General features: G+C 45.9%; 1 protein-coding gene across 1 annotated transcript in view; it reads left to right on the plus strand.

The window, feature by feature from the left end:
* Positions 1–20,171, plus strand: part of SASH1 (SAM and SH3 domain containing 1) — a 193,251-nt gene that overhangs the window by 154,997 nt on the left and 18,083 nt on the right. Inside the window, 7 exon segments of the mRNA XM_073894060.1 lie at positions 2,797–3,632; positions 8,630–8,704; positions 10,159–10,302; positions 13,356–13,491; positions 14,312–14,481; positions 15,159–15,368; positions 16,145–16,295. Of these exon segments, the coding sequence (XP_073750161.1) occupies positions 2,797–3,632; positions 8,630–8,704; positions 10,159–10,302; positions 13,356–13,491; positions 14,312–14,481; positions 15,159–15,368; positions 16,145–16,295 (1,722 nt within the window).

Below are 20,171 nucleotides of genomic sequence, written 5' to 3' on the forward strand. Positions count from 1 at the left end.
TGCCCTTTTTTTTTTTTTTAAAGATTTTTATTTATTTATTGAGAGAGAGAGAGAGAGAATGGTAGAGAGAGAGCATGAGAGGGAAGAAGGTCAGAGGGAGAAGCAGACTCCCCGCCGAGCAGGGAGCCCGATGTGGGACTCGATCCTGGCACTCCAGGATCATGACCTGAGCCGAAGGCGGTCGCTTAACCGACTGAGCCACCCAGGCGCCCCCTTCGTCTGCCTTTTTGGTGTTTTTTCTCCTAGAGCCGATACCCACCGACCCTCTTCCCTCATTGGCCCAGCTTATCGGTGACCCAGTAATGAATCGTTAGCTTTTGTATGGTGCCTTTTGGGGTTATAAAGTGCCTTCACATATTTCTTTTCATTTAATTTTATCATCTTCAGTAGTCTTGAAGTAGATATTTCTAGGATAGGCAGACGTTATTACAGGTGAGGAAACAGACTCGGAGAGATGCAGTTATTGCCCAAGGTCATGGAGATGGTGAGTGGCAGAATCAGAGCTGGAATCAGGGCATAAAGGTGGATTCTTGGCATTAAGTCACCCCAAACCCTAGCCGCGTTTCCTTCCGCATTCGGATCTCAGTGACGAGAATAGATAAAGGTCATTATGTAAAGTAGGTCACACCAAATCACTACGGGGCCTTGCATGTTGACCACCATTCTTCCAAAGGATGGTTGTACTTGGAGGTCCCAGAATGGGAGCAGTGGTGCTCTGGACCAAGGAATCAAGTCCAGGCTGGGATTTCAGGCCACGGGGCAGACCCACCACAGAAGAACCTACCCCAGGCAAGGCCTGCCCTCAGCACACAGGCTGATGCAGCCACTGGAGAAGCACTGGTCATTTTTCCCTCCAGTTACCAAATGCAGACTTTTCAGAACCAGGACGCAGAGCTATAGGTCACGGGCAGGTGCCTACCAGCTGGTTCCAGACTCACATGTGCCATGGAAGTAGGGAAGCTCTGATGACAGCTCTAAATACAGAGTCCAGAAAATCTCCAGACCGCTGTTGGGTGACAGGTCGTTAAAGTACCCAGTAGACCCACCTGGATTCCCCAAGGCCCCTTCAGACTGTAGGTGGACGAGGGCCTTGCCATCTCTGTGGACACCCGGGCTAAATGTAAAGCCATGGTCTGTGGTCTGGACACGTTTGTAGAGGAGTCCACAGTGGGCTGCCTCTGCCATCAGGCTGTGCCTCTCATCTGGGCCCTGTCCCTTCTTCCTGAGAGTGGAGGCTGGATTTGATCTAGAAGAGATTGCCATATTTACTTCTCACAGCAGAAGGACCCGTGGCCTCCATACCTTATTAGTCAGGTGTCCTGAGGAAGAGCAGGAGACGTTCACGATGTTTGCACATTGCCTCTGGTCCGGCGAATATCCCCTCTGAAGCCTAGACTTTGCTTTTACACTCTTGTGAAGGATCCAGGGATAATCCTCCAGGGAATACATTTGTGCTGCAGATGACGGAGAACTCTGGGCTGGACACGGTCTGGAACCTCCCTCCCTACCACCATCTCCCTGACATCAGAATCCATCTGGGGTTGTATTTCATAACTACAGTTCTGATTTTCTTTACATTTGTAACAATAACTCCCATCAGTTGGAAAAGTAAGAATAGAATTTGAAAGGACTGCTGCCAGTCCTTTCGTCCTTCCCCTTCTGAAGTGAGCAGCTAGCTCTGACATTTACCCACCCCAGCTGGTGTATTTAGGGCCACCCCTCTGTTCCAAGGAACTTTTTATTTTTTCCTTTTCACAGTTAAGCTGGTGGAAAGCTGCAGTGCTCAAACGTTTCCTTATAATTAAAGGGACATAGCCAGTTAGGATCGCTACACCCACAGTTTGACCTACTTCTTTTTCACATCTGTTCACATAACACACACAGGAAAGAACTCAGTTTTCCTGCCAGTGAGTCCAAACCTTTCCACTGGGCTCCGGAAGGCTTGGCTCAATACCTTGCTCCAGGGAAGGCTTCAAGAGCTGGAATCCTTGAAACAAAGTGGAAGCTCAATGGGGCTGCCTGCGTGGCCAGGCCCTTAAATGCCCTTGCTGCTTCCTAGCAGGGCCAGTTGATGGCCATGTCTGGCTGGAATCCCCCAGTTCCCTAACTTTTTGTGTCTGACTTGTCACCTGGGGACCATTTGTCATTTGCATTTGCACACTATCACCCTGTATGGTGTCTTTGCACCCAAACTGCCTTGGGGATTTAATTACTTCAGTGGCACATGTACCAATAAAAAAAAAAAAAATCACTATCGGCCACGTGGCATTCATCACACTGTGACTGTAAAAAACCAAGCGGACTCAACAGGAGGGCCTTTCAGACGGGAGAAATTCTGATTCCTAGCTTGTGAGGATAGCACTTACAAACTGGGGGAGGGTAATCCTATTTGGAGTGGGGAGGAGAAGGGTAATTATCTTTAAATGCTAAGGGCTAAGGAGTATGGTGATAATGACTGGCTTAGGTTTTCCAAATGGCATTTTGAGTAGGTTTCTTAAGGTGTTTGTTCTACAAAGATATTTAAAGAAGAAAACACACCCAATACCTTTTAACATTAAGCTTGTGTGAAACCATACATTTGCACAGTTGGATTATTTTTTACATGCATTTATTTGAGTGGGAGCCGGGTTTATGAAGAGGGTAAGTGATACAGGGAGGGGATCGCTGTGGTGTCTGTGAGGATTAGCTTATTCTTTGTAGGGCAGGGGCTATGACGAAAAGAAGGATCTGGGTGAGAGGACGTAGACGTGTTATGTACAAGAGACCGTGAACCTGTCCGTATTGCTTTCCCTCCAGGCGGGGAGGAGCACCTGTTTGAGAACTCCCCGGGCCTGGATGAAAGGTCCGCCCTTTACTCTGGAGTGCACAAGAAGCCATTTTTCTTTGATGGCTCTCCTGAGAAACCTCCGGAAGATGATTCAGACCCTCTCACCACTTCTCCATCGTCCAGCAGCCTGGATACCTGGGGAGCCGGCCGGAAGTTGGTCAAAACCTTCAGCAAAGGAGAGAGCCGGGGCCTGATTAAGCCCCCCAAGAAGATGGGGACGTTCTTCTCCTATCCAGAAGAAGAAAAGGCCCAGAAGGTTTCCCGCTCCCTGACGGAGGGCGAGATGAAGAAGGGCCTCGGGTCCCTGAGCCATGGGGTAAGTACGGACGGCGTTTGCTTCTATGACAGCCGCCGGCGCAGGCACCACCTTCTGGTGTCCCTGGAGGAGGTCCAGAGTGTCCGGAAGCAGATCCGCTTGAAGAAAATGGATACTAACTATTCATGTTCCAGAGCTTTTCTCTGCCAGCGTCCCTCCAGAAAAGGAGTCCACAGCACTGCCTGCGACCTGCAGCTGCCCCGGCCGAAACCCAAAGGGGGCGGGGGCTGCGGCGCCCCCAGCAGGAGGGTGCGTGGGCGCCCCGCGGTCAGCGAGTTCAATATCACCTACGTGGTGGAGCGGAGCCTGTACGGCCACCTGAACCTGACCCAGCTAGTGCGTCCTGCCTCCGACAGGACCCTGAGCAAGGCCGAGAGGCAGGACCTGAGGCGGTGCTTGCTGGAGGAGGAGGAGGAGACCAAGAGGAAGTGGGCCGCCACGGTCGACCGCTGTACTAAAAGGGTTCTCTTGAGAATCCACCAGAAGTCTGTGAGTCACAGAGATGGTCACCAGGACGGCCTTGTCATTTCTGTGAGGTGCAGTCAAGCATTATGGCCTCTCTTCCGTGGAGCCTGGCGCCCTCCCCCCCTCTTCTGCACCTGACTTCCTGACTTCAGGGTCCATTCCGCCATCACCTCAGATTTCTAACCCTACTCAATAGCTTCCTTTCCATTTGGCCTCTTGCCAGTTGAAGCTCTTTGATTTTTAATTGAAACTAAACACCGATGATGATCCAGGGGAGGGCTTTCAGGGTACAGGGGTGGCGTTTGGCCTCCTTCTAGGAGTGGCTGTCTTGATGCTCAGCCATCCTGTCACTTGACCTCAAAGAAGCTGATTCGAAACAGAAGGACGTTTTGCTCTTAAAAGACACGTTTATTCTTTCAGTTAATTAAAACAATAGAAACTGGCTCACGGAAAGATTGTCATCAACACAATCACCGATTTGGTGATTTTGAAAACATCGTCAAGTACATTTCTTTGATTAGTAGGGCCAAGCAGAAAGCTCTTAAAGGTAGAGGGGCAAAAAATACTAGAGCTCTTTTGTTTTATTTAAATTTATTTGGTAGTGTGTCTATCTTCTTTAAACAGAGGGGTGGACATTTAGAGATGTCTTCCACTGCCCCATAGATTCTTCTGTACATAGCAGGGAATAAAGTACTTAGAGTCAAAAATGTTTTTCAGTTTTATTACTGAATTATTAGAAACCTAGTAAGATTGCTTTTTAGGGTGAGACTTATGTTCAACCTTGAGAATATAAGCATTTTCCTCCCTGAAATTACCACCCAAATTTTAGCTTCCACAGGAACCCATACAAGGCACAGAGTGAGGAATTCTGTGGGCTTCCTGGCCCCCTGTCCCTTGACGCCCTGTTCAGTCCACTGGGACTGCTAGCTGCGTCCCCCTGTAAGGGTCTGAAGGAATAAACTATTGTGCAGCCTCCTACAGGGGATTTTTCCTGGGGTTCCTTCACATTCATGCATCAGATATTCTTCCCCGGACAACTGCTCTAACTTCTATTCATTCAGTCGAGTTCTGCTTCTTGTGGAAATGGAGACCGATTGGTCCATGCCATCCCTAAAATGACCTTCCCTATTCCAAAAGGATTGGTAGGTCCATCCTAGGCTTTAGGTTTTCCAGATGTTCCCACATGTGTTAACTTTCTTGCTGGAGCTTATTTTCTATCTTTTCTCATTCGTACAAATCTTCTAACACTTGAATACTGTGACAACTTCCCTTCTGGTTCTTTCTATACGTCATGGTGATAGTTTGTGGTTGGTTCTGTGTTTGTTGTACCATCACAGAGTTCTCTTTCTCGCTCCTTCAGTTCTGACCCACAGGTCTTCTGTAAAATGCTGTGGCGAACCAATCTTGGTTTAATTTATTAGCTTGAGAGGGGCTCTGCCCAGTTCATCTGCACATGACCTTGATGGATCTCCCTCTTTTCTCTTGATTGGTTACTCATCCCCATGAACTTAAATCGTGTCATACTGAGAATTTTTCCACCTTGAGTACCTTGAATTCCTCATGCGTCTCCCTCACCTTTATTGCCAGGCTAATAATGTAACTTCTGCAAGACTTTCTAGAAGTTCTATTTCCAAGATTTGTGCTAATGAAATTGTGGGCCAGTGATTAATTCTTCACTGACCTTGAGTTATGGACATGGGGCAAGTTTCTTTTCAAGCACCAAGTTTTTTCCTTCCTATAAACATGGTGGTACTGTGTAATCTCTATCCCAGATGTCACCCAAGGCTGGGTACTTTTAAGGTACTGTGAGCCTGAGGTAGTACTGGACATACGTGTTCAGTACTAAATTAGAAATCTGCACATACCTTTTCCTGTTAAGTGTAACTGCACAATCAGGAAGACAAAATTTAATTTTCCAATTATTCAGAGAATGTAAGGGTAAATAAGCATTTGTAACAACAGTTTTTTGGGGTGGTTTGGTTTGGTTTTATGGGATTAATTTCCTTGCTTGGCTTACTTTGAACAGCCTTTTCCATCCTTCTTGTCATATCACCTCCACTTTACCTGAAAGTGCACAGTTTCCTTTACTCTTTAAACTTGATCCTTTTGTCTTTCAAAAAATGCCATATTTGCTTGATGAAACCTCAGGGAAATGATAATGCTGTATATTCACTGGAAATGGTCACCTGTCTTGCTTTTTATTTGGTCATTCAGTTTTTGTTTGGGGAACAGGCATGCATGACATTTTGGAATTTTGTCCATTTTTAAAATTCAACCCCCCACACCCACCCAAAACATGTTTTCAACTGCATGACCATTCCATCGACTGGCTCTCCTCATCCGCAAGCATCTATCCCAAATGTTCTTATTGTTAGCTGTATAGGAGATACAGGAACTTAAAAAAAAAAAACACCTCACTTAGGTTTCAATTATGTAGATCACCAGAGGCGAAGATTGGTTTACTTTCTTTTACTATCCTCTCTACAGTCTGTGTTCTCTGTTGAAGGAGTGCTGTTTCGGGAACTGCTTGATGTTACAGAAAAAGCTGAAGATTCGTTCAAGCGACGTTTACTGTTACATTCTTTGTCTCTCCTCCAATGATAAAGAAGAGTCTGTTCCAGACACCTTAGCATATCACTGGGAGAGGTTACAGTTGGTAGCTAAGAAACCCAGTCCACTCTTCACTCTGAGCTTTTTATTTTAGGAATAAATGCCTACAGCTGGCATATGAAGACATAAATGAGCTTCTAATTTATTGCAGTCAAGTTTCCACATAAATTCTTTCTCAGTTATTTCATATGCATCAGAAAGTACGTGCTGGGCTCCAGTGTTGCAGTAGATGCTGGAATTTGAAGCAGGGAAATGCAGAAGCCATAAAATGATGAGGCATCTGGGTGCCATACTGTATCTGTGAAGCCCTGAGTCACAGGAAAGGAACTAGGATAAAATCACTGCCTTTGCAAAAATGCGAAAATCTATTTGGCATTAGAAGCCGGAAAGGGAAGGTAAACGTTAAAAATTAGGCTTGAGAGGTGGCCATAACCTTGGTTGCCAGGTTGGGGGATTTGGTGTTTTTGAATAAAGCGGTCTTTTTTTTTTTTAAGATTTTTATTTATTTATTTGACAGAGAGAGACACAGCGAGAGCAGGAACACAAGCAGGGGGAGTGGAAGAGGGAGAAGCAGGCTTCCCGCCGAGGAGGGAGCCCGACGTGGGGCTCGATCCCAGGAGCCTGGGATCATGACCCGAGCCGATGGCAGACGCTTAATGAAAGCCACTCAGGCACCCTGGTCTTTCTCTTTTTATAGACTAGAATACAGTGAGGTTGACTATAAGGGAGATCAGATTGCCCATCGATACTTAATATAAAATTAGAATTATGTCCATGGTAGATAACTTTCAGCAGCGGTGGCAGCTTTGGTGAGGGAGAAAAACCAGTTGTGTGGCCTCTTGAGTTTGGTTATCCCAGAGTGTCCCCTGCAGCACTTCTGTGTCTGCTGGCCCCTCCACTCTGCCATGCCTGCCCGCTCTCACTCCCGGTTCCTTCCTGGGAGGCTCTGATGGAAGCTCGTAGAATGTAAAGCCCACAACTGAGCTTCAGCCCTTCATTTGCATCTTTAGAACGGCGACTAAGCCTAAACCTGAGTGTGGTCATTGTCGGGACAAGCTGCCGAATCCTCAGAGCAGCTGTGATGAAGAGTGTATTCACAGCAAGTCCGCTGCTCACGGACAAAGCAGAGTTTGGAGTCTAAGTACTTTACCTGTCACGCAGCAAGTTAAGCAGCAGGACCAGGGTCATCTGCGAGATTCCAGAAACCTTGGCATTTTCCTTCCTGGATGTTTCTGCTTTCTCAGCTCAGTTACTATATATCTCAAGTATATTTATTCTAAACAGGCAATGTTTATAGTCTACATTGTGCTTTTCTGGTCATTTCTTCCATTGAACAGCTGTTAACTAGATTTCTTTGAGAAAAAAGTAGTATAAAATATTGGCACCCAAATCTGTTATTCAGCTTTTATTACCATTTGCTTAAAAAGTAGGTCGGTTGTAACAGAAATTAATGTGCTTTGAGCCTGTCTTAACAGATTTTTTTTGGGTGGGGGAGTGGCCATCAAATAGCTTTTGCTGGAGGAACAACAGAATTCAAAGCAAGTTCTGAAATATAAAATTGCTGAAATATAAGCAATTCCATAAAGATTGAAACCAACTAGAGGACAAGAAGGTTTTCGTTCTTTATAACATCATGTTTTTCCCATTGGAATTCAAGAGTGTGGTCAACGACAGTCACTGAATCAACCTTTTCTTTCTGGGCAAATGTGGTGTCTTCATACACTCTGAGTAAAAGGGTCATCATTAGTTAAGTTGGGCAGTTAGATGGGAAAGTTAGCAGCATTTTTGGCTAGGTCAAGGAAGCAATGAGTGAGTAATCCTCTTGGCCTGACTGGACTACTATAAACATAACCTTTTTTCCCCTTCTCAGCAATTTAAAACCAAACAAAACAAGAGTCTGTTAGAAAAGCCTGCTGTCAGTGGCAGACCTATGTAGGATTTCAGACCTGGGTTTCCAAGACCGCTCTGAGCACATGGATGCCCTCACCATCACTACTGGGTGCAGCTGGTATCAGGGGACTGGAAGGGGATGATCTGTTGTTGCTAAACGACAGGGAATCTTAGAGCACCTAACATGTGGGTGGTTTTTTGGTGTGTGTGTGTGTGTGTGTGTGTGTGTGTGTGTGTGTGTGTGTGTGTTTTAAACCAATTGGTTTTTGCATGTTAAGGGGATTCTAGACCTCTGAGGTAGGCCCAGTTCCAGTGGCCTCTGCAAGGACAACACGAGGGAAATTTCCTTAAAACATGAATCATGTATTTTTTTTCTCATCATTTCTTGTTCCCTACTTTCATCCTGTAACGTAGTTGTGGTTCATGATCGTCCTGCAAATGGGAAATGTGTTGGGTTGGTGCACGGTCGGCTGATGTAAACGTAACTGGATTGTTCCCACCCTACCCACTCCTTTCCACAGAGAACCTGCAGTTTTGGAGGATTTGACTTGACGAACCGCTCTCTACACATTGGCAGCAACAATTCTGATGCAATGGTTAGTATATGTCAGAGGAAAAGCAAAAAAGGTTTGCATTCAAGCAATGGGACTGACACAGTTGCATGTTTAGTGTCTCTGAGAAACGATGGTGGGTAATGTCGGTGATGCCGCATCGTATATGGAGGAAGCCCTGTTCTCCCTGTCTGAGATGCTCTGCTGTTGCATGGGCAATGAACAATGACCGCCTCTGTCCCCATGATGCCTTCGCTTTTGGTTCTCTTCAAGTTGCAAACCCAGTCTGGAGTTTGGCTTCCATGGTCCTAGCCATTTGAGCACACATGCCCTTTGTTCACACTCGTTGCCAGTGCACACAACCGGTACACACAGGTGGTGTGCCAGGATGGAGCCCTGTGATGGGGGCGAGAGTCTGTGCCAGCATTTCTGAGACACCAATCTGACCACAGGCCAAGTGCATGGCCCTCTAGGAGTCTAGGTCTTTCTGATCTGGGGTGTCCTGGAATGAACCCAGTCTCCTTGGGCCCGGAGCAAACCAGACTCTTTGGAGCCAAGGTTCTAGTGGCCTCACACCTTCTGGGTCACCATGGGGACAGGCCACCCCTGTGGTGTACATACTCTGTTCCCTGAGGTTTTCTTTGTGAGGCTCCAAGGATGTAGGTGAATTTTACCTACTGTTTTGTTTTCCCCTTAGGCATTTTCTCCAAAACTATGAAATTAAAATTCCGTGCTTTATATTGATGTATATGTCACGTGTTGGCTAAAATACCCATCTGTGATTTTTGAAGTGTTTGAGAATTTCCTGGAAGGATAACAATATTTTATTTGGATATCAAATTTTATTGATTCATAAACCAGTAATTTTATGTAGTCAATCTTTAATAAAAAATGAGAGAAGAATGATTTCTTTTTCCTTTCTCAGCAGAAAGTTGTTTTTTTTTTTTTTTTTTCAATGAAAGATAGAATGAGAGGTGACCACAAGTCTAACTTGTTCAGAGAAGGAAATGTACATACTCTTAGTACTTGACCACACGGAGCTCTAGAGGGCTGTAAGTCCGATGAGACGTTGGACTTCTGATGACTAAGACTGGCCATTCTGTTCTTACCACTTCACCTGCGGTGATTCAGTAGTACCCTCTTCTTCCCCACTGCCAGGATTATGTGAACATAATCACTCTTTATTAATGAAATGCCGTCCCCTTGGGTAGCTAAAATGAGGAAAAGTATAATTGGAAAATATACTAAGGTTAAAAAAAATAATGTGACCCACATCTCACTTTAAACAAACATGCAAAAGCCCCTTAGTGAGTAGCTTTTAATTTTAAATCGAAAAGACAAATAACATAGCACTAAGGTAACATAGGAAAAAATTTCAAGATCCTGGGGGATGCCAGTATTTTTCTGAGAGGTAGAACATTAATGGTTTGAATAATACAACCTGTTTCAGGGCTTCATTTGTCTGTGGTTAAAGTTACTTACAACACTTTGTTTTGCAGAGTAAAGAAGGAGATTTTGTGTACAAAGAAGTTATCAAATCACCCACTGCCTCCCGCATCTCTCTTGGGAAAAAGGTGAAATCAGTGAAAGAGACAATGAGGAAGAGAATGTCTAAAAAATATAGCAGCTCTGTCTCTGAGCAGGTATGCAACTCCTGAGCCAAGAGCCGAGCCGAGGATGGTCAGTCTGAGATCTGATAGGGTGCTAAATACAAAGCATTGGTATTAACCAGGCTCTAGGAGCATGGACACAGAAGTTCGATAGACATTTATTCAAAGAGTCAGTGAATGTTTATAAAGCACTTAGAGTGGTCCATGCTCAGTGCTGAGGATCCACGATTTGGGCCCTGTCTTTTACAGACACACGAGAAAAAGACAACATGTAAAGAAACGATTATTCTTAGTGCCATAAGCACTTAACATTTGATACAAAGGAAGGATTTTATTTGCGGAAATATTCCTTGCTACAAAATGGGTGTTACCAGAATCAAAGCTGAAAAAGACACTCAAGTTTCCTTAGACAGCAGACTTTTTTAAAAGGTGTAGTGGAAGTTACTCTAAAAGCTCATAGCAGATAGACTCGGAAAGTCTGGCTGCAGGGCTGCCCACAGTTGTCGTTTCTGCAGGGGCGTTTTCGCTAACTGGACCTCTCTCTGTGGCCAGTAAGGTAGCACAGCACAGACCCCCTCTAGTTGTCTAATTTCATCAGGAGAAACGTGACCAGTTCCTGTCCGAACTGGGTGGGTGGAGGGAATAAAGGCATTTGGAGAGCTGAGCCTTGAGGTGATTTTGACCATTTGCACCTTTATAGCATTCACTTTGTAGTCTGTTGAGGTACCTGTGTATGGGATGTTTGTCTGCTTGGAAATAGGTAAGCGATGCTGCTCTAGCCACCAAATAAAAACAGGGAAAGCAGACATTTTCGCTCAGCTTGCGCCCTCTGGTGGACACTGTAAGCTCCCATCCAAGCATCTCCCTGTTTGACTCACTGACCACCGCCAGCTAGCCAGTGGCCTGCACTGGGATGCAGACAAAGCCCGCACAGTGTCTTCATATTACGGTGGTTCTCGTGGGGGGAGGGGGGTCCCCCTCCAATCCCAGGGCAGCTGGGGCTCTTTTTGACAGTCACAACCGGGTTGGGCTGGGGCGGCGTGGCGGCTGCTGGCATCTGGCGGAGGGAGGATGGGGATGTGGGTAAACATTTTACAGCGGCTCCCCCCAACAGTTCTCCATCCAACATGCTGACCATGCTCAGGCTGAGAAATTCTGGCTTGTTAGACCTCCAGGGAAGTCTGGGCTGTGTTCTGTATGTCTTCCCCATGATTATTTTCCTTTTTTGTCCCTATGGGCTTGGGAGCAATGGCAGTTCCTAGATTTCTGCCCAGCAATGAGGCAAACAGTGCACTCTCCTGTGAGGCAGACGTCACACCAGTCACTGAATGCAGCATCACGAAGTTCAAGCACTTAAGTTTGCTTTTCCCATGAATTGAAATAGCCACTAAAAGCTCTTGTACACGTCCATTCTTTGGGGGTCTCTGCTTTACAGATCAGGAGCATAGAACTTTAATGTCATCTTGAGCTGTGTTTTATGATTTTAGTACTATATAGCAGGCTTGGAGGCTTAGTTCTCTTTTTTAAAAGCAGTCATTTCATGTGAGTGGAGGAAAAAAAAGGAATAAGTGATCAGAATAATGCCTTTTGGAGAGAAAAGGCTAATGTTGCAAGGTTTTATTTTGTTTTTGTTTAACATTTTAGTAGATATATCAACCATTATGGTAAAGATCTTTGCTCTGTTCCTCCTGTATGCCTCGCACCTGGAATAGTACTTGTTCTTGTAGGTAATCAATAAACATGTGATGAATAAGTTAGTAAAAGCATTTGAGGACATACATTATCAGAGATGTCTACTTCATATTGCTGTTTTTCAAAATTTGTGTGCTCTTTCCAGAAGTTAAAAAAAGATAACTGGACAAATGACTTTTTTGATGATTCAGAAAGAGTAATGAAAATGTATGCAGGAATTCGTACTCTGCAGCTTCAGTTACTTCTCAGTGATGGCACCTCTGTTTTGTATTTGAGCTTGTTTGCTCACTTTCCTTAAATATAAAGCATAAATGTGTTTCGGGGGTGCCTGGCTGGCTTAGTCCATAGAGCATGTGATTCCTGATCTCAGGGTCATGAATTCAAGCCCCCTGTTGGGCGTGGAGCTTACTAAAAAAAAAAAAAAAAAAAAAAAAGTTTTGGATCAGAAGCTTGCCATTACTGTTGTCCTTAAATGTTTGCAGGACTCGCAGAATCGCGTTAAAGCCCTTCTGATGATTCGGCACTATGTAAATAACAGGTTTCATTTAGATGGTTTTGTGCTCACGTGGCCAAGTAATGTGCCAGAAAGTGGTCTGTTTTGGCAAGTAAACCATTCTGACTGCAAACGTTTTGAAGCATGATATTGTCTATCCCTATAGCACCATCAATCACGTGAGCGTGCTGTGCTTGTATGTGCAGATCAGCAGCTGCCAAGCTAATGCTACCTAGCCACCCCAAAAGTGAAAAAGTACTGCTGAGTCACTCCTGTCAGCATTCTGACCCGAAAGGGACCTCAAAGCTTTGTACTAACAACACACAAAAGAAGTAAAAGAAGCAAAAACCAAATGGTGACACAGAGAAATTTTATTACAGACCAAAAAAAAAAAAAAAAAATGGTATTTTGGCTATATATCTGTATTCTAAATTGGTATTTCATTAGCTAATTTCAAGAATTTTTGTAAACAGAAAAAGAATCTGGCCTTTTCTTTTTTAGGTGTAAATGTTTCTGATAGATTAAATATTTTCTGATAGTACTTCCAGATCTTTACTGGTAGATTGTACTTGATCTGCATTTGAACTCCATCTTTATCACTGGCCTAGAGACGATGCTAGAAGTCTCTAAGCCTTTAAAGAAATGTTCTCAGGGGTAGATAGATTTTTCTTGGAGATTTCAAGAGTATCTATTTGAGCATGAAAAATGACTGAGTTATGGGAGCCACAACTCTAAACTGAAGCAAGGGTCTAGATTAAAAAGGAGGAGAATATTGGGTACGGAATCAAATATGCCTATCAAAATGGATGCAACTGATTTCGTGGAGGGTTCAATTGCCTTAAATTATAAAACGACATCCATCCACTCTGATGCAACTTAATTTTGTTGAAACCCATTCCAGGACTTGGGCCTTGATGGCATGCCTGGCTCCCCTCCATCTTCACAGCCGGATGGTGAACACATGGACAAGCCCAAGCTCAAAGCCGGAGGTTCCGTAGAGAGTCTGCGCAGTTCTCTGAGTGGGCAGAGCTCGATGAGTACGTCTGATTTGTCATTATATGTGCTTGCAGCTGGAGTCAAAATCAGCCTTTTACTGAGTGTCAGAGTCAGGCACTTTAAAAAGGAGTTAGACCGAGTTCTGACCCTTAGGGTGCTATTAGAGACAGACCCGCAAAATATGTGGGCCGAGAGTCGTATTTGTTCAGGAGTAGATGTATATAGCAGGGGCACAAAAGAGGGGGTGACGAGTTTTGGAGAAAATAGAGAAAGCACCTCAGAGGAAGGATCTGGAGAACGGAGAGGAACAAGTCAAGGGGAAAGGCTCATGAAATGACCAACAAAAGAAGAGGTGTGGGAAGAGAGAATTATAAATGTCACATGTAACAAGTGCTGCTCGACCACTCCAGGGCTCACTGGGTGTCGGCTGAGGGTATTGGGGAGAAGAGAGCAATTTAAAGCACCATTTTCAAAGCAACTGGTCTGGGGCAAGTTCCTTGACTTCTCTGAGTTTCCTCATCTGTAAAATGGGGTAAAAATAGTAAGCTGGAGAGGTTATGACTGTGGAAGGCTTGTGGTGTCCTCCGTTAGGGAGTCTGTGTATCTCCTGGATTCCCAGGTCATAAAGACAACTTGCTGGATTCCCCGTCTACTGAGGTGGTTGATTAGGGATAACAATCCAAAAACTCTGATGCCCTGGCATCCTGATCCAGCCCTGCGGCAGTCCTGACGTGTGCTTGTGGCTTGTGACTTCCCTGCTCTGTCCCTGAGTTTCCTGATCTGTGATAGCTTTCATGCCTTTAACCTTCGCTGTGCAGGAAGTCTGCATTGACCCTTGTTCTTCCTGGTTTTCCTGTGCAGGTGGTCAGACAGTAAGTACCACTGACTCCTCAACCAGCAACAGGGAGAGTGTCAAGTCGGAAGACGGTGATGATGAGGAGCCCCCCTACCGGGGCCCCTTCTGTGGGCGCGCCAGGGTGCACACCGACTTCACGCCTAGTCCCTACGACACAGACTCGCTCAAGCTCAAGGTGGGTCTGTGCCTGGCCTCAGCCTGGCTCTTCATGTCTTTAAGAGGTGGTCTGTTTTCCTTGCTGTTGAATGCTGGGCTCCTCTGGTGCACACTGGCCAGTATCTTGGCTACGGTGATAAACTGGTCTCCTCTGTACAGAGACCCAGCTAGCATGTAGGACAGAGGTGAGTCTTGTGTTAATCCTCTGTCATCACCGCTTCATCCCCAGCCCTTCCCTGCGACCTGAGCTGCCTTTTAGAATTCCTGTTGCCCTCCACCCTCCCAGTGCCTGTCTTTGTCCAGCTGAAGAAACCTTAACTGTCTTCTGTGTGCGACTGACGAGTGATGTTTAACGGGACAGATGGAGCTGCACACAGTGTCTGAAGCATTTCCAGACCAGGGACTGTGCTGGCATTTGCTTGGTGGGAAGTCTTTCGCTAGGAAATAGGAGCTCTGGATGATGGCTAGGTGCCCAGCTAGCCATAAGCACCAAGAAAGACTTGGGCCACACTTCATCTCATGGTTCAGGGGGTGGAGGGTAGGAGACCTCAGGCCTGCATGGAATCTGGCTCTCTGCCAAGGTTATGTACAGTGATTTCAGTAGCTTCCCATCTGTGTGATGAACACATCTAACTGATGCATGGTTCATGCCTAGAGATGGATCTAATGGAAAGATCTTTGTTCCCTGGGCCACAGAAAGGAGACATCATCGATATCATCAGCAAGCCACCCATGGGCACCTGGATGGGTCTGTTGAACAACAAGGTCGGCACATTCAAGTTCATCTATGTAGATGTGCTAAATGAGGAAGAAGAGAAGCCCAAGCGCCCCACCAGGAGGAGGAGAAAAGGAAGACTACCCCAGCCCAAATCTGTGGAAGATCTCCTTGATCGGATCAACCTGAAAGTCAGTTTTGTCCCATTCCGGTCACACATGGCACCCTGTTGCCTTTTCCTTTTCCTAAATTAAGCAAGGGCACTCTCAGGGAAGGGGGCAGGTGATCTGTGTCGTCCAGCAAGGCAGCCCGTTACTAGGATGAGTATCTGTTATTCTACAGAAATAGGTACCAGTATGCTAATGCTGCTGTTGACCTCTGCTGGGGCGACCGCACAAGCCCCGGGTCAAAATTTGCTGCTAGCCCCAAGAATAGCTTTCAAAGAGCTGTAAGCACAAAGCTCTGGCGCCCTGCTCACTGGGTTCCCCAGGCTGTGAGGAGTCACCCACCGGCCCCTGCCCCCCAATTATTCCTAGGATCTAGTACACTGGGGCCACAGAGTAGATTCTGTGTCCTCCTTGCAAATTCTCTGGCTCCTGAGGAAGGCACAGGGCTTTGAGTTGGATCTCAGTAGCTCTGTAAATGAAAGAAAAGTGTCCTCCATGGTGCGTTGTGTGGCATTAAAGGCTTCAGTCGGGGCAGAGGCACAGTTAAAATGCAAGCCCGTGGGGTCCATCTCAGCCTGCAAGGTACATCTTCGTAACCCGTGGTTAATGCGATGCCTTGCCCGCCTGCTAAGCTGGGTGGCTGGGAGGTACAGAACACATTATAAATGAGAGTTACCAATCTTCCAGTTAGCATGAAAGTGACCGTGGAAAGGGTTCAGGGGTTTGAGGCTGGGTGTTGGTCAAGCATCACGTAGCAGCGCTTGCTGACTCACCCCTGGCTTCCTTCCCTTCCCTCCTAGGAGCACATGCCCACTTTCCTGTTCAATGGGTACGAAGACCTGGACACCTTTAAGCTCCTGGAGGAGGAAGACTTGGATGAGTTAAATATCAGGGACCCGGAACACAGGGCTGTCCTCCTGACAGCAGTGGAACTGTTACAGGAATATGACAGTAAGTTCCTCCCCGCACCCGGGGGTCCCTCGTTAGCTCAGACACACACTCGGGTCCCTACAGTCCCGCCTTCGGTCCTATTGCATCCAGAGCCGGGGTCTGTCGTGTATTATGTCAAATGGCACAAAGGCGTGAATTCCCCCACGTAGCCCTTTTGGTTGGTGGGAGAGCAAAAGAAAACCTTACTGCTGGTGCTTTTCCTGGCATGTTTCTAGGTCACATTTGAGGAAAATGCTGCTCCCAGTGACTGAGAAACGAGTTACGTTTTCTTCACATGGTAGAGGCCCCCTTGGGCACTGTCCTCAGGATGCCTGGGGATAGAGGGAGCTGACGCACTGGGAGTGTCCTGCCCAGCCAAGGGCCAGTCCCTTCTCAAAGCACTCCAGAGAGGTTTCCTGATCGAATGGGAGGGTTAATAAACAAATGACATTCATCGGCTTCCCCTGCAGCAGCAGGAGCTACCAGAGGTGACTGTGGAGAGCAGAGACTGCCAGGGCGAGAGCTCACTTCTACAGTCCATGGGCAGAGTTCAGTAAGCTCCCAGCTTTTATGGAGTCTATTTGAATATACTGTATCCTCTGCTCCATTAACCTCGTCTGATCTTGCTCTTTATTCTTGAATCTGACATCAAAAATACCCCTGAAATTATTCATCACGAGGGGAGTATCCTTTCTGGTTATCGAATTCAAATGCATTTTCTTTCAAGTGCTCTGCTTCGCCAGCTAATAGCATTTCTATTGCTAAAAGACAAACCAAAACCAAGGTTAATGGTGGGGAAAAAAAAAAAAATCCATATTACTGAATGTATCAGACCCAAGACACATGGAAGCCAGTGAGTCAGTACAGTGAAATTCACTGCTGCTTAATCAGTCCTCCCTCTAAATTAACCAATAAACATAGAGGACCACACACCCTCCAATAGATGTCTGAACCCTAGATAAACATACTGCCTTCAGGGATAGATTTGAAAAGAGAATTGTGCTTCATATTGGGTCTCTTTGGTAGGGGAGCTGTCTCTTGGGGAGGGGGGGCGTGTGGCCAGGTTGTGGACAGAGAGCCTCCTGGCCCAGTGCCTGGTGTGGCTAGCCAGCTGTATTAATATCAATCAACATTAAATCATCTACTCTCCTGGACCACATCTGCTCTTCCTCAGCCACTGAGAACAGCTGGTTTATAAACCCTGTCCATTACGTTTCCTGTAGCATTCAGAGCATAGGAGCGAAGCTACACCCTGAGGATAAGACAGGGTGGATCTGTGCTTCGTTTTTTTCCTGCCACATTGGCTCAGATTCATTGCCCCTCGGGGGGAGCAGGTCCTGAGGTCTGCACCAAGGGATATTTTATAGGAGGGAATCTGCCTATCATGATGCATACTCAGAAGTCTAAGGAGGGCTCTTTGCTTCTTTATAAATACCATTTCAAATCTGTGCTGTGCCATTGCTTAGACTGTCGCTAATGTACAAAGTAGCCCTTCCTTTTTCTGGTTCTCAAAGGCTTCGGGGGCTCCAGGGTGCTGGTTAGTGCCAATGATCTGGGTCCAGACGTATCCTAGAATTATAAGACTTTACATTCAGTGCAGTTAAATTGTATTTAAGTAACTGATAACCTAAAGGAACACCATAGATTTCTGTCAAACTAAATTTCTATGCACTTGATCGGTCCAGAGATCTACTGAGATCTTGTAGATTTTCTCGCTTAGCCACCCCACAAGAGCATGAAGCACATCTCCAGCATGAGCTGGCAGTCAGACCCACCAGTCTCTCTCATTGCACATCTGTGCAGGGGGAATGCAGGCCTTCGTACAGGGTTCCATTTAATTGTCTGATGGCATTTCCTTACACTGACACCAAAACCACTGTCTTAGGCCTGCCAAATAAAGGCTCTTTTTAAAGAATTGTAGTAAGAATTTTCATCAGCAATTATTTCTAATATACAGAAAAGTACAGAGAAAAAAATCCACATATCTACTTCTTAAATCTAACTAAAGCTAACATTTTGGCCTATTTGCTTCAATTTTGTTTTAAAGAAATACAAAGAACTGTTGCAAGCTCATTGAAAAGGCCGGCTATCCAAGAATCCCATTCCCTTCCCTCTTCCTTCCCGAGGTTATTCTTCCTCCCTGTGTGTATGTGAGATGGGGGAGGGCTTCAGGTCCAAGTTCAGGTCATGCCCACACAGGGTTTCAGCCCTCCAGACCCAGTCCTCTGAGCTTATTTGACTATGAGAATTTTCATGGTCCAAGCTCACCTTCTTTCTTCTCCTTTGTACCTTGGCATTCATGGTAGTCAGTGGGGGAGAGGATGTGGCCTTGAATCTGCCCTTCCATCTAAGAGCTCTCCCTAATCAAAGAGGGCAAGTTACTTGGTAAATACTGGCTTTTAGTGTGAGGGACTTTTCCTAAACTTGATCGTTGGGGTCCTGCTAAGTAGCTGCTGAATGGATCTTTCAGGAAGTGACCATAGCGCCTCAATGTAGGCCTCAGGACCGTATCCCCTGAACTGGCTTTCAGGCACCCTGCTGTGTCGGATAAGGCTGGCAGCCCCAAAGATGCAGACACAGTCTGCATCTTGATACAGTGACGGGGACAAGCGTTCTCTTTTATTCCCATCGGTCAGCACTTCGGAGTGTGTTTTGGCTGAGGCGGTACACTGAACTGTCTCGCTAAGGACAAGCTACATTGATTCCTCCTCCTGGGTTGTAACTGATAGCTCAAAGCCCTCATTTTACACATATCATTTTCCTAAATAACATACTAGATGAGGACAAAGGCCACTTCAAATCCACAGGCTCTTCCACATAATGAGGACATCACTCTAGAATGTTCTACTTTGTGTGTGGGGGAGGGTGAAGGTTTTGCTGTTGTGCTTCCAATTAATTTCTCATTAGTCATTTAAAAAATAGCACTTCTTAATTTGGGATTCTACTTTAAGGGCTTCCTCTGCCAGGATTCGTGTGAGAAATGCCAACAGGAAGTAGAGAGTGGGCAGGAGGGACAGCTGGTGTGGGGCAGAATGGCGGTCGTCTGCCTTCCTACCGTACATTTTTTAATGACCTGAGAAACGGCATCAGATTTCTGGTTTTTTTATTTTTTCCTTATGTATGTGGTCGGGGGAGGGGCAGTGAAGAGAAAGGAAAAAAACTTAAAACCATTTATGCAGAAAATGTTTTCTTGGTTTCTGTTTTATGTGACCAAGTATTTTCTCTGCATAATACAACGATGTTCTTCCTAACCTCGCTCCCATGAAGGCCTTATGTGCCCTCTTTATAGAATGTGCAGGTGACATGACTGAGTGATGAAGGGTCTCCCCTCCCCCCCCTTATTTCCCATGGGGTTGACTTGGGGCACTTTCCCTGGACAGAAACACCAGGTACTTAAGGGTTCTTTCAGTCACCCACCTGACGAGTGTTCATGACTCAGTGTCCAAGTGAGGGGGCTTCCTGAACTTTCCCTGTCTTACCTTTGTGTACAGGGAATAGAGATGCTGACCCCAAACAAAGGGAGAGGCCAAGAAGGAGAGGAAACCTCCTAACAAACACATTACGAACAACAAAAACAGAAGGATTTAACCTGTGCCCCCATCAGGTTAGGGGTTCATGTTCCCATTTGCCAGCCTTATTCCTGTTGAGAGACTACAAGAGCCAGTGCTTGTCAGCAAGACCTGAGAATGCTCCCGGACTGTAATAAAATTCAGTATTTCATTTAGCACTTTCACACTGGCTTCCAAATTGGGAAAGCTGGTGACAGATAACTTGGAAGACAAATATTAAGGTAACCCGCTTGTGAACGGGGCATGTTCACTCCTGCCTTCCAGTACCATCTCTCAGAAAGCTGCCCTGGCTGCTCGCACAGTGTTCTGAATTCTCCCTCTTCCTGAT

Source organism: Callorhinus ursinus, unplaced genomic scaffold, assembly GCF_003265705.2.
Source record: "Callorhinus ursinus isolate GAN/ISIS: 27379988/994484 unplaced genomic scaffold, GSC_fseal_2.0 scaffold6, whole genome shotgun sequence".
Lineage (NCBI taxonomy): Eukaryota > Metazoa > Chordata > Mammalia > Carnivora > Otariidae > Callorhinus > Callorhinus ursinus.